This window comes from Propithecus coquereli, unplaced genomic scaffold (assembly GCF_000956105.1).
Source record: "Propithecus coquereli isolate 6110/MARCELLA unplaced genomic scaffold, Pcoq_1.0 Scaffold203, whole genome shotgun sequence".
Classification (NCBI taxonomy): domain Eukaryota; kingdom Metazoa; phylum Chordata; class Mammalia; order Primates; family Indriidae; genus Propithecus; species Propithecus coquereli.
In genome coordinates, this window is record NW_012145301.1 from 801038 (window position 1) to 814122 (window position 13085).

The 13085-nt window shown below is 43.3% G+C and overlaps 1 protein-coding gene across 2 annotated transcripts in view; it reads right to left on the bottom strand.

Moving 5' to 3' along the window:
- ACSL1 (acyl-CoA synthetase long-chain family member 1) overlaps window positions 1-13085 on the bottom strand; it is a 67752-nt gene that overhangs the window by 1670 nt on the left and 52997 nt on the right. Inside the window, exons 10-19 of one of the 2 annotated variants that reach the window (XM_012644008.1) lie at window positions 11879-11956; window positions 9856-9990; window positions 8006-8140; window positions 7297-7392; window positions 6261-6333; window positions 4613-4701; window positions 3911-4027; window positions 2063-2206; window positions 878-979; window positions 691-762 (exon numbers count right to left, since the gene is read on the bottom strand). In XM_012644008.1, coding sequence (XP_012499462.1) covers window positions 691-762; window positions 878-979; window positions 2063-2206; window positions 3911-4027; window positions 4613-4701; window positions 6261-6333; window positions 7297-7392; window positions 8006-8140; window positions 9856-9990; window positions 11879-11956 — 1041 coding nt within the window. Of the gene's footprint in view, window positions 1-690; window positions 763-877; window positions 980-2062; window positions 2207-3910; window positions 4028-4612; window positions 4702-6260; window positions 6334-7296; window positions 7393-8005; window positions 8141-9855; window positions 9991-11730; window positions 11809-11878; window positions 11957-13085 lie in introns of both variants that reach the window. The other variant, XM_012644007.1, reaches the window with a different exon arrangement.

Genomic DNA, 13085 nt, shown 5'->3' on the forward strand with positions numbered 1-13085 from the left:
GCGAATAAACAAGGCTGTTAGCAGAGGGAAGAGGACACAGGCGACCCAGTCTAAAAAGCATGTAAGCCGGAGAGGAAGATCAAGACCGTTCGGGCCATCTAACCTATCCCCCTACTTCAGCCAAGCTGCACTTTCTCCACAAAGAACAAGCATCCTACTCTTAGGACAGAATTCAGGACTGTATCCTGACCTCCACAGGAAAACAGAATTCATACCCTTGGTTAAAAAACCTTTCCTTTATCAAAACATTCCATTTCTCATGTATTTCTTTTTACTTTCTTTCTTTTTTTTTTTTTTTAGACAGAGTCTTGCTCTGTTGTCCCAGGTAGAGTGCAGTGGTCATTATAGCTCACCGTGGCCTCAAACTCCTAGGCTCAAAGGATCCTCCTGCCTCAGCCTCCCGAGTAGCTAGAACTACAGGTGCGTGCCACCGTGCCCAGCTAATTTTTCTATGTTTAGGAGAGATAGGGTCCCACTCTTACTCAGGCCAGTCTTGAACTCCTGACCTCAAGCGACCCTTCTGCTTCAGCCTCCCAGAGTACAAGGATTACAGGAGTGAGCCACCACGCCTGGCTTATTATTCACATATTTCTTTAGGTCATCTCATCTGTTTATAGAACCTACTTGTAAAAAATCTTCAAATCAAAAATTTGCTTTCCAGGAATTCATGCACATAGATGAAAATCATACCTGTTCAAATGATTTTAGACCAGAATCCTTTCCAATTCTCACCATGTCATCTAGGATAGCTTTTTTGACATCCTAATAAAATAAAAAAAAGAAGATACTTCTTCTGTTGGGGGTACCTGCATAATCTTAGGTACATTTAATGCAAAGTTGAGATGCAGAAGACAGACTGGACCCTTCAGAACCTTACCTTATTTCTGCACAATTCCTCAAAAGTCCCATCAAATCCTTTCTTTCGGGCCCAGGAACATAATGTCTCAACATCTGGTACCACAACTGCTATGAGAAATGCCTTGAACACGGACAAGTGAGTTATTACGTGCTTGATCCAAATGCTCTAAAATAGTGGTTCTGTATTTTTTTTCTATGGACTTCTGGGAGAATCTGATGAAAGTTACGGCCCCTTTCTTCAGAATATACTACTCCCCTTGCCCAGGAGTTCATAGAACCCAGGTTAAGAACTCCTGGCTCTGAAATATAGATGGCATCGGGAATTTCACAATCAATGTTTTTAAAGAGCCACTAGAAATCAAAATCTAACAAAACCCCAATTTTTATTTACTTTTATGTCTATTTATTTTTATAAAACAGGGTCAAATAAATAAACAAGGTGACAGATATCAGATAACTGCTTTAAAAAATGAAAGATAATTTACAGATTCATTCTTTTAAATCTCTAATACCTCACTCTTTATAATCTAGTAACAATAAAATTAAATAAAAATCAAAAGTGTGGTAAGATTCTAGATCAGAGAAAGATAGGTACAATCTCAAAGAAAAATAAGTACACTTCCTCTATAAGATAACAGCCTTCTAAAATAATTTTAAAATCTTAAGATTCGTCAAAAGATTAACTTTTAGGAAACCAGACCCCTTCTCTTCCTTGCCACCATCTGTCCAACATTTTGGCAAACACTGTACATGTTTCACTGCAATACTGATTTTGATTTTCAACTTTGAGTATTCTTGGCTTACAACCACAATTTGCTCAAAAATGATTAGGAGGCACCTCATAAATAAGCTGGGTTTAACATGTTTAGAATTTGCAACATTCTTATAACCCATATGCCAATATTTTCCTTCATGATTAAATTAGAAATATATAGCACCCACCCCCAAGTATCTTTATTCAACTTTCCTTGGTACACCAGACCACTGCAGGTAGAATAAAAACAGGGAAATTAAAGAGAACGAACTTTTCCGCGTAGGAAATGCCAAGCAGCGAAAACCAACAGTGGGTCAATGACATTCCAGCACGTCAGTCATGAAAGCTAGTTTATACTCGTCTCAAACTTTCAATTGCGTTTAAAGCCACGGGAGTACAAGGCACTAGCAATGCCTAGGAACTGATTCTCACAGCCCAGAAAGCACATACCTGTAAGCTTTCTCCGTGGACAAACACCTGAGCAACAGGCTCACTTCGCACGTAGATATTTTCAATCTTTTCAGGCGCTATGTATTCTCCTTGTGCCAGCTTAAATATGTGCTTTTTCCTGTCGATAATCTTCAAGGTGCCATTCTGTTTATCAGAGAGGAGGGGGCTGTGAATGGGTCTATGGCTGGTTTCCACCCAGGATCAATCATAATACGGTACACAATATTTGATGTGCACTATCGTTTAATAACATCTCACAGAGGCTGGTTATTATCCCATTTTACAGGGAGGGAAACTAAGGCTTAGGGAGACTAAGTAACTTGTCTAAGGCCATTCAGCCAAGTACAAAGACAGAGAAAGGGCCCCAGAGCCCATGCTCATTCAGCTGCACCACTTGGGCCAGCGAGCAGGGCTTTGCTCCCTTTATCTCAGCGTGCTTCATGTAGTCTATCTGGACTAGGCACATCCATATCTGGCTCACCACATGGGAGCAGGGACACAGACTTTTCCTCCCACAGTGCTCTGCACAGAGTAAGGGTTCAAGAAATGTGTACTACACAAAGGCAGAATTTCAGTTTCCTTTAGCATTTAGTTTGGAGGGGGTGCTCCCGGCCCTTTGGGAAGAGTCATCACCTGCCTCACACCGTAACCGTGGGAGTGCTCAATAGCATCCAAGTGCCAGTCGTGCTTGCCTCGGTGAGCAAAACCCCATCCCCACCCCAGGGCCATTCTCATGCCTCCAGAAGTCATCTGTCGGAAAGTTTCTAGGGTTTTCTCATTCCACACCAGATCTCCATTTTTCAAAAGGAGCAGACTGAGGCCTAGAGAGATTATGAGATGTGTTCATGAGAGCCAGAGCTAGAGTTAGAACTGATATTTCAACCCTTTTGAACTTGAAGGGAGGGATTTAATTTCTTTCATTCATTCTTCCTTTTTTTTCTTTGTAGAGACAAAAAGGCTGTATTGCCTAGGCTGGTCTTTAACTCCTGGCCTCAAGCAATCCTCCTGCCTCAGCCTCCAAAGTGCTGGGATTATAGGCATGAGCCACTCACTGTGTCTGGCTTTTATTTCTAAATAGCTTGGGTATTATGAAATCTGAATTAATTTTGAGAGGCATTATTCTAATCAATAAACATTTCTGAGAATTAAGCATTCTTGTGGAATTAAATCTATAAGAATCAGACAATAAAAATTATATTAGCCATTTTTAATGCTTATAATTTAATAGAGTACTAACTTAGAAAAAGCAATGGTTGTTACCACAGCAAACAAAATTGATCAAACCTATGGGTGTAACAGACAAGGCTTCTTGTATAAGTCTCTCACTCCCAAGACAGACTCTTTGGAATTTCTCTACAGTAAATGATTCCAAGACTAAATTCAAGGAGTTGGTCTAATCCAAGAAACACTGCATTTTTAATGAGATGACGAACCTAAGAAACACATTTATTCCTGAATTCTTGCCCACCCTACATTCCTGGAAGTCTAGCACAACTTTCCCCAGACCTTGGTCAACAAGACCCCGACATCAAGGCACAGCATCGATATTGCAAAGAGCCCTCGTCTCTTTGGATTCCAAATGGGAAACAGCAACCAGAATTGATGTTAAGCATCAAAACAAAACACATTTGCTAAAGTGAAAGTGAAAACCCTAAGCAAGTATGCAAAGAGCATAAACCTATCCCCGGCAGGAAATGGGAGAGTCTGCGTCCCACCACTCAACAAGGAGAAAGGGAAAGAGAAAACTCGGGGTGCTGCCGCCACGTGGCCGCTGTACCGAAGACGGGATATTTTCTTCCCTACGGCAGCGGAACAAAAACAGTGGTGAACAGGAAGGCAACCACTTACTGGCAACCATTTCCCAATGTCCCCTGTGTGTAACCAGCCGTCTTTATCCAGAGCTTCTGCTGTTTTTGCTGGTTCCTTCAGGTAGCCCTGAAATACGTTGGGCCCTTTCACACAGATCTAAGGAAGAGAAGACCATCTGTTAATGGTATTTACTGGGGTTTCTCCAAAGAAAACCGGCACGTGTGTGTGCGTGTGTGTGTCCCAACCTTTAGCTAGCTCTGGAATGTTTAGCTGAATTCCATGATCCAGAGGGACGTACCAGAGCCCTTTCATTACCTTGGCTGCAGTCAAATTGTAGGGCTAATGTTTGCCTTGGGCTCCGGCTCAAAGCTGCCACAGAGCCCCACAGGGGACGAAATCACTTGTAAGTAATGAGGCTCTGTCCAGTAGCCGGGGTCCCTAACAGCTATCCAGGGCACTGAGCAGCCGGAAGGGGCTCCCCGGGGACTTAGGCTGCCAGAGCTTCACATACTCTTGGGCCCGAATCCCTCCCCTGCCAGGCAGAGGGAGGCAGGCTTCAGTGTCCCTCCACCCCACACCTCAAGAGCTGAACATGAATGGACCTTGAGAAAGAAGCCTGTCCGACTCCAGGGTCTCCTGGATGGCTTTAGTGAGCTGTGCCAGAATGTGGCACAGTGCTCGCAAGGGCCAGCTATGGCAGGGAATGGCAGTGGGGTAAGTTACTAATGGAGTTTCACTCACCTCACCCTCGCCCTTGGCAGCCATGTAATTCATTTCTTCCACATCGACGAGTTTTATAAAGTTGCAAGGCATCGGGGAGCCAACGTGGCCTGCGTATCAAATGAGCAAATGATCATCCCCAAGGGGGCTACTAATAACCTCAGGTCAAACTATTTTTATAACAAACACGTCTCCTCATGCTAAGAACGTCTGGTATAAACTTCTCGTTTCTGCAATCACAGCCATTCTCTCCCTGATAAAGTAATTTAAGAGAGTTCATTCCTAGAATAGAGACAAAAATATCAGTCTCTTCAGGACTCCTCCCAAGTTTGATGCTCTGAATTATTTGTAAATAATCTGGTCTCTGATTTTAAGGGTCACTACAAACACCTGGAAGCAAGCTTTCTAAAACTTTTACCTGGCTTCTGCGATCTGACAGTCGTGCCCGTTACTTGCCACTGCTCCCAGATACAGACTTCTTAACGTCCCTATCCTCTGTAAGGAGAGAGAGCACATGCAGCTCTGCAGACCTCACGCTCCACCTGGTTCTGATCAACATGATCTTTGTTTCCCTAAGTATGAATGAGTATGTTTTATATTTCAGCTTAGTGAGACAGGACAGTGCTTATTTCCACAGCTAACTGAACTCTCTTGGGTGTTAAGATTGGGTTGTCCTTTCCAAAAACACAAATAACTTATTAGATATGTTTTAAGTGTCGCAAGTAATCCTTCCTATGTTTTAATAATTTGAGCTTATAGCGATCCCTATCCCAAATTCTGTGGCTGTTAAGGAAGCTGGAGTTAAAAACTGAACACAATGAAGAAGATTCATAGACTGTCTGTGTCAATCCCACCAGAATTATGTTACTAGATAGCGCTATATACTAGAATCTAAGTTACTAGACGGTGCTAACATTTATAATACACCAAGGTGGTCAGGGAAGTCATCTATGACAGCACAGAATGTACTGCTAACGCAGAGAAGCACAGAAGTTTTGCAGTCGGACCGGGTTGACAGCCTGGCTCTGAAGCATAATGCTGTGTAAATTCTTATACGTTATTTACATGCTATTTAAACAACGATCTATAATTTCCTCTCAGAGGTACCAGGACTTGTCTTGCAGGGATGTTGTTGGGATTACATTGTAAGCACCTCTCAGAGACAGGACAGGTGCACAATCAGTTATTTCTGTTTGTCCTCCCCCTTTGTCTTGTATCTATTCCTGTCTATAGCCCCAACACCTAGCACAGCACACAGTATAAATTTAATAACTATTTGTGGTTTAAGATTACCAGCAAATAATGAGACCTTAATCAATCACCGGGAAGCTCTGTTGGGCCAGACATTCTCAGTCTGGCACAAAGGGCACCCTCTCCCAGATGTCGCCATCAGGGTCTAGCAAATCTCTACGGCCACGACGCTTGACAGTCAGACCCCCAATTCCACCACCCTCAGCCACAGGGGGCATTTTCCCTACAGCGCCCTGATTTATAAGATCGTTTGTCTTAAGGCCTAATTATCTGAGACATAGCAGTTATTTAAGTTATTAATGTTATTAAGTTATTTCAGTTGATTAATGAACCGATCAATGATTAACTCAATTCCAGTAACTCCAATAACCCAATTCAATTAATAAGACTCCGAAAAGAACCCATGTGCCACTCATACCTGCCGTACAGTCTCCAGGGAGAGTCAGGCAACACCCGGCAGTGCTCTCAGTCTGTCCGTAGCCTTCATAGAACTGGGGCACCAAGAGATGGACGTTATCAAGGAGGGCACAGTCACACCTTTGCTGGAAGTGCACAACTACTCAAGTCCCGCTAACTCCTGACTCATGGCTGACTCTGGTGCAATCTCGTTTCAAATGGTCTGTTTAGTAATTTCATCCAACGGTCTGACGTGCGTTATGACGGCACCCCCACATCTGCGCTCCCAGGCCAAACGCCCACGTTCACTTTCTACATAACTCCCGCGGACAAGCAAGGGAGAACCCCTACATAACAGGTCACCGCCCACCCAGAGTGTACTTGCTTTGGCCGTCCAGGGGTGAACCCCACACATGTCCTGTCTGCCACCAAGTCTCCTCTGCCCAGTTTACAATAGGTTCTCAGTGTGGTCTGCAGGTAGGTGTATCACCTGTGGTCCATTCGCCTGCATGCCTGACTCTAGAAATGCATCGTGTGTCTTACCCTAGAGAAAACTACAGAAATGGTGACACAAACTCACATTCTCCTGCCTAAGGTGCAAACATACATGTGCTTCCTTCTCCAAGCAACCTAGTGATAACATATCTTCCAAACGAAAATAAGACACACACACGCAAAACGGGGGGTGGGAAGCATGGGGGTGATGTTGGTCAGAGGACACAAGATTTCCGTTAGGAGGAATGAGGTCGAGTGATCTATTGTACAAGATGGTGACTATAGTTGAGAGCAATGTATTGTATTCTTGAAAGTTACTGAGAGTGCGGATTTGAAGTGTTCTCATCACAAAAAAGTGAAAAGCACGTGAGGTAAGGCATATGTCAATTTCCTAATTTAGCCATTCCACAATGTATACCTATATCAAAACATCATGTTGTATACCATAAATGTATACAACTTTGTCAATTAAAAAGAAGACACCCAAAGAGAACAAAAATGGCTTTTAAGGGGACTTAGCACCCTAAAGTCTAGGGACTCAGGGGGCACGAGGCCTGCCTCACCTGACAGCCGAGGGCTGCTCTCAGAAACGTCAGCACAGTGGCAGACACGGGTGCGGCTCCTGTGATCATCAGCCGGACTTTTCCACCCAGGCTTGACTTGCAAAGCAGAGAGAGTGAGAGGAAGCGAGGGTTACGCATCTGGAGGTTGGTGGGCGCTTTAGGCAAAGATACCTGCTTGGGACCCCGTGCCCTAATCCACCAGCTCCTCTGCAGGCCACACCGAACGCACGCTCGGGATGGCGCACAGAGAACATACAGTGTTTGTAACAGCGACACGGAGCTGGAGCTTGTTTCTACCTGCAGCTACCTCATTCCCTCTCAGTGGGTATGGACATAATCCAGCACCTCTACCGACAGGCATTTTAGGGGGACATATTATTATACATCCTTTATCATTCATGCTTCAAAAAATTACCTCGAGAGTGACATACTTGTTCCAGAAAAGCTAAACAAAATGGAGAATTAGAAAGGCTATAATACCCTGAATTCTTTAGCTATGGCTACAATATTGTTCAGATTTATCTTGGAGACTGAAGTTTGCTTAATGGCTGTGTCCTTTATCTTTACACATGGGCCAGAATTAATCAAACATGCCATTCTCTCCCTTACCTTCAAATCTCTCTTCAGAAAAAAAAAAAAAAGCCTCGTAGAAACCCTGAAAGCTAAATTAGTCTACGGGAGAAATAGCAGCTGTGAGCCTATTTGTCACCTGTATTTTGTGGAAGATCAGTTTGTCCCACAGGCTGTTGTTTCTGATGATGCCGCTGCGAAGCTCTGCCTCTTTCCTCTTGGAGGCAAAGTCCAAGAGCCATCGCTTCAGTGTGGTGTTGGCTTGTCCAAAAATCTAGCAAGGCAAGAAGTAAGAATGTTTCTGCCCCTACTAGGATGGCTAGAATGGAAAAGTCAGACAGTCGTCAGTGCTGGTGAGGATGTGGAGACGCGGGAGCCCTCGTCTGCTGTTGGCGGGAACGTTAAACGGTGTGGCCGGGCTGTTCCTCTAACAGTTCACACAGGTATCACAGGACCAGCGACTCCACTCCTGGGTACTCACCCCGGAGAAAGGACAACATACATCCACATGGAAACTTGAAGCGTTATTAATAATAGCCAAAAGCTAGAAACCACCCAAATGGCCATCGATGAAGGAATGGATAAACGTGTTATATACACACAGTGGAACATTACTTGGCTATTAAAAGGAGTGAAGTACTGATACGTGTACATGGATGAACCTTGAAAATATGTTCATGAAAGCAGCCAGTCACCAAAGAACACACGTGGCATGATTCCATTTGCGTGGAAGCCCAGAATGGGGAAACCTATAGATTCCGGATGTAGATCAGTGGTTGCTTGGGGCTGGAGGGGCTTGGGGATGGGATGATAACTAAAGGGCAGGTAAAGGGTTTCTTTTTGAGGTGGCGAAGATGTTCTAAAAATGGCCTGTGGTGGTGGCTGCAGAACTGCGAAAGTACTAGAAATCTTTGAGTTGTACGCTTTAAGTGGGTGAATTGTACAGTGCGAATTACATCTCAATAAGGCTGTTTAAAACTTTTTAAAAAAAAACCATTAAAAAAAGTAACAAGGTTCTCAGAGATAACAGAAGCACTGACTAGAAATAAAGAGTATTAATACTGCCCCATGGAAGTTCACGTGGAGACTGCCCAGGCCACACGCAGGCGTGGCTCAGCCGTGTGGTCCACACTACGATGCGCCACTGCAGAGGCGCTGGTGTTCTCTCAGGCCCCGCTGTGGCTGAGCCGCTTCTGTCAACACGGCTAAGTATTACTTACTATGTTTCACATGTGCATGGAGATTTACGGTTAAGAAAGCCATTGCACAGTCGTTATTCTTACACGATCCAATTAGCGACTTCTTGAGACAGGCAGCAGGGACAAGAGGGGATAGCCCATTTTGTCGATGAGAAGCAGAGGCTCAAAGGGTTTCTTGTAAAAATAAAATGCCCTACCAGGCCGGGCGCGGTGGCTCACGCCTGTAATCCTAGCTCTCTGGGAGGCCGAGGTGGGCGGATTGTTTGAGCTCAGGAGTCTGAAACCAGCCTGAGCAAGAGCGAGACCCCGTCTCTACTGAAATTAGAAAGAAATTAATTGGACGACTAAAAATATATAGAAAAAATTAGCCAGGCATGGTGGCACATGCCTGTAGTCCCAGCTACTCGGGAGGCTGAGGCAGGAGGATCGCTTGAGTCCAGGAGTTTGAGGTTGCTGTGAGCTAGGCTGACGCCACGGCACCCACTCTAGCCAGGGCAACAGAGTGAGACTCTGTCTCAAAAAAAAAAAAAAAAAAAAATGCCCTACCAGCTCACACCTGCACCAAGCTTTCAGTGTACGAAGTGTGTTCGTGCGTTTCCGCTTACGATCCTTACCGACGCCCCTGTGAGGTAAAGGTATCCTCACTGTGCGGATGCGTAAACTGAAATTCCACAGGAGTAAGAGGCCTGTGCAGGGTCACACGGATGGTCCACGGCTAAGCCCAACTCAAACCCAGGCCCCTGCCTCAGAGTCGGCAGTCTGTCCCCACACTTCGCCGCTGGGAACTTACTCGGTCAAACATGCGGTTCAGCAGCCTCGGAACCACAGGAAAGACAGTGGGTTGAAGCACCTTGAGGTCATCCATGAGGAGCCTGATATCTCCTTGGAAAAACCCTATTTTAGCTCCGTGACACAGCATTACAGCCTACAGAGGTAAAGAGAAACAACAGTTTATCACTGCAGCTCGGGGCACACGGCAGACAGGCAGGCAACACACAAGACTTTGGTTTTAGCATTTCAGGCCAGTTTCCAGAAATCTTAAAAGTTCCTAAATGTATGTAGCTTTTTAAAAAATGCATGTGCATTTACCAGTCATTGCACCACATGGAGATGTGGCATTTCTCCCAATCATCCTGAGGATACAGGAGTCAGTATGAAACTAGGCTGTGTTGCTTTTAGTGATGATCACAGAGCTCTACTAGTTCAGATCCGTGATAAAAATTGTTGAATGAATGACATGGTATTATATACTGCAAATATTTTCAGCCTCCCAGAGACTTTAGATCTAATTTATTTTCAAAATAAAAACTTAACTGCTTGCTACCATCCCAGCTCATTAAAGTCTCATTTTCTTTTATGTGACTCAAACTAAAAATTTCTGAAAAGCCACTGAACATAATGAAGTTGAGACCCCAGAGTGTCTAATGCCACAATGGCTGGTCATTCAGCTGTAATATACTGTGTGGTTTTCTCCTGTAGAGCATGAACCACACTGTTAGCCATATGGACTTGACAGTTTGCCTTTTTTTTGTTTTTTGAGACGGAGTCTCGCTCTGTCACCCTGGATAGAGTGCAGTGGCATCATCGTAGCTCACCACAACCTCAAACTCCTGCGCCCAAGTGATCCTCCTGCCTCAGCCTCCTAAAGTGCTAGGATTACAGGTGTGAGCCACCACACCCAGCCAATTTGCCTATTTTCGATTTAAAAAAGAAAAGAAGATTCAAAAGATAATGTGATGGAAGTACAAATGTTCTCTGGCTTGAAAGCATAAACCACAAGAAAGGTACACCATGGATCACTGTTTAAAAATTAAACTCAGGAGGCTTTTGTTTGGTGCGGCCTGCCTCCTAGGCATACCTCTAAAACAAGTCAGGTACCACACGGTCCATGAGCAACTCATGTGACATTGCTTTATACACTCAGAAGATCCCGTGCTATGCCACAAGCAGAAGCAACAAATGGAAGATGGGATCTAACCACCCTTGATCCTTTAGGGATAAGTAAACCCTACAGGGCAGTGGCCACCCAGTGTCAGCTTGCTATCAGTCACCTCTGTCTCCAACACCCAGCACAGCACCTGGCACACAGCTGGCGCTCAATAAATATTTGCTAACTCAATGAATGATGTCCATTGTTTTTCCTGCAGTATAAAATCCAAAATTGTCCAAGAAGGAAAAAAGGTGGTTCTTGGTCAGTTTTTAAATTAGCCGCACAGTTGTATACAGGGAGCCCAGGCAAAGGTCAACTAAAAGATTATTCTCCTTTTCCAAGGTCACTTAGCATATTGGTGAAGAAATTAGTCTTATGCCAATTTGTGCACTATGAATAAGCACAATCAAAAATGGAGACTTTAAAAAAAAAGTTTGTTTTCCTTTTTATTTTTTAAAAATAGAGACTTCTTATAGAATAGAAGCCTCACTAGGTTTTATAGGATTGAATTAATAAAAATTTTACTTTTATAGTTAATCTTACTGGAATCATGCCCATAATTAGTATCCTTCAAAGGTTTGAGATTCTAATTTTAAACCAGATGATTAAAGTTCAAGTATCCAGTTCAGACCCAGGAAAAGAATGTATACTCTTTCAAATAATTTGTACCATTTCTAAAACAGGGCTGAGCAAACATTTTACCTATGAGTATGACAGTGTGCACATCAAACTTACCAGCATGAGCTGCTCATACATGTGTGCAAGTGGTAAAAACGAAATGTGTGTGTCACTGGCATTCAAGACAAGTGCTTTCTGTAAAACACAACAACATAGCAGAATACAAACAAGCAAGCAAGCAAGGAAAACAAAACTAAATGCCTACCTCTACAACTCTTTCAAACATATGGGCCAGAGGTAAGAAAGATATCAAAACATCATCTGGGGAAGGACTGACTGTATTCTGTAAGCAAAGACACCAGCAAAGCAGAAAGGCATTAAGATTTCCAGGAACTTTCCATTTTATTTCAGAGCACATAGTACCTCAACACTAAGGAGAAACGGCTTTTGCTTATGGTGTGCAATTTTTTCTCATCAAAGAATGAAATGAAAAGCAATACTTTAATTATTCAAATAGAGTGGAAGTCATTCCTAATGACAAAGTAAATCCACTTCAGGACTTTCATCAAAACAAGGAAAATCTGGCTCCAACTGAAATGTTAAGGGATTATGTGCTCTGAACAGTATTTCAGGTTTATAGTACCCCGCTACCCAGCAAGTTCAATTCCACCTTAAGATAAGAAATATAAGATCCATTCCACGATAAGATAGCATATTACGTAACAAAGGGAAAGGAGAGAAGATAAATTAGATTTCCAAGATACTTCTACTTATAGTATAAATGTATCTACGATATTTGAGTTTGATCAACACTTTTCCCTTAAAGCCTTATTTTACTCCACAAAAATATATCACACTTTATTTAACACAACCTCAGATCCAGCACCAGGGAATCTGCTCTCCCATGAAGTGCTAATTATGATGGGTCCACAGGCAGATTAAGTTTGGACATCTGGTTTCTCTTAGAATGGGCCTTACTTAGTGGCAGGCACAGTGAGGGTTTGCATGGGCTGTTTGTGTTATTAACATAAAGAATTCCGGCCAAAACAGGGGGTGCCCAATGGCAGCTGTACTCCACTAAGAAATGAGGGCATTGTCAAGTTACCCAGGGGGTGATGGACTTATTTCTGAGCCATGCCCTCCCTCTCCCCAAAGCTGGGTCACCCTTAATAATAATGTAACAATGGATAACAGCGCCAGTCCTGGGCAACACAGCAGCCCCAGAAGTGTTGGACATAGGCTGAGCACACTATAATCTTAGCTTGATTTTGTTCAAGTGTGACCTGCATCCCAACTAGTACTTCTCAGTATGAAATTGTTAAATAGTTAAGAGATCAGATTTGATAATACCTATACTTCTCAATTTTCTGATTTAGTAATTATATCCATTATTATGATTAGAAGTTTTACAAAGTTAAGAATGCCCCTTGATACTATAATTGATTTTTTTAGGCCCCTGTTTTTTATACTGA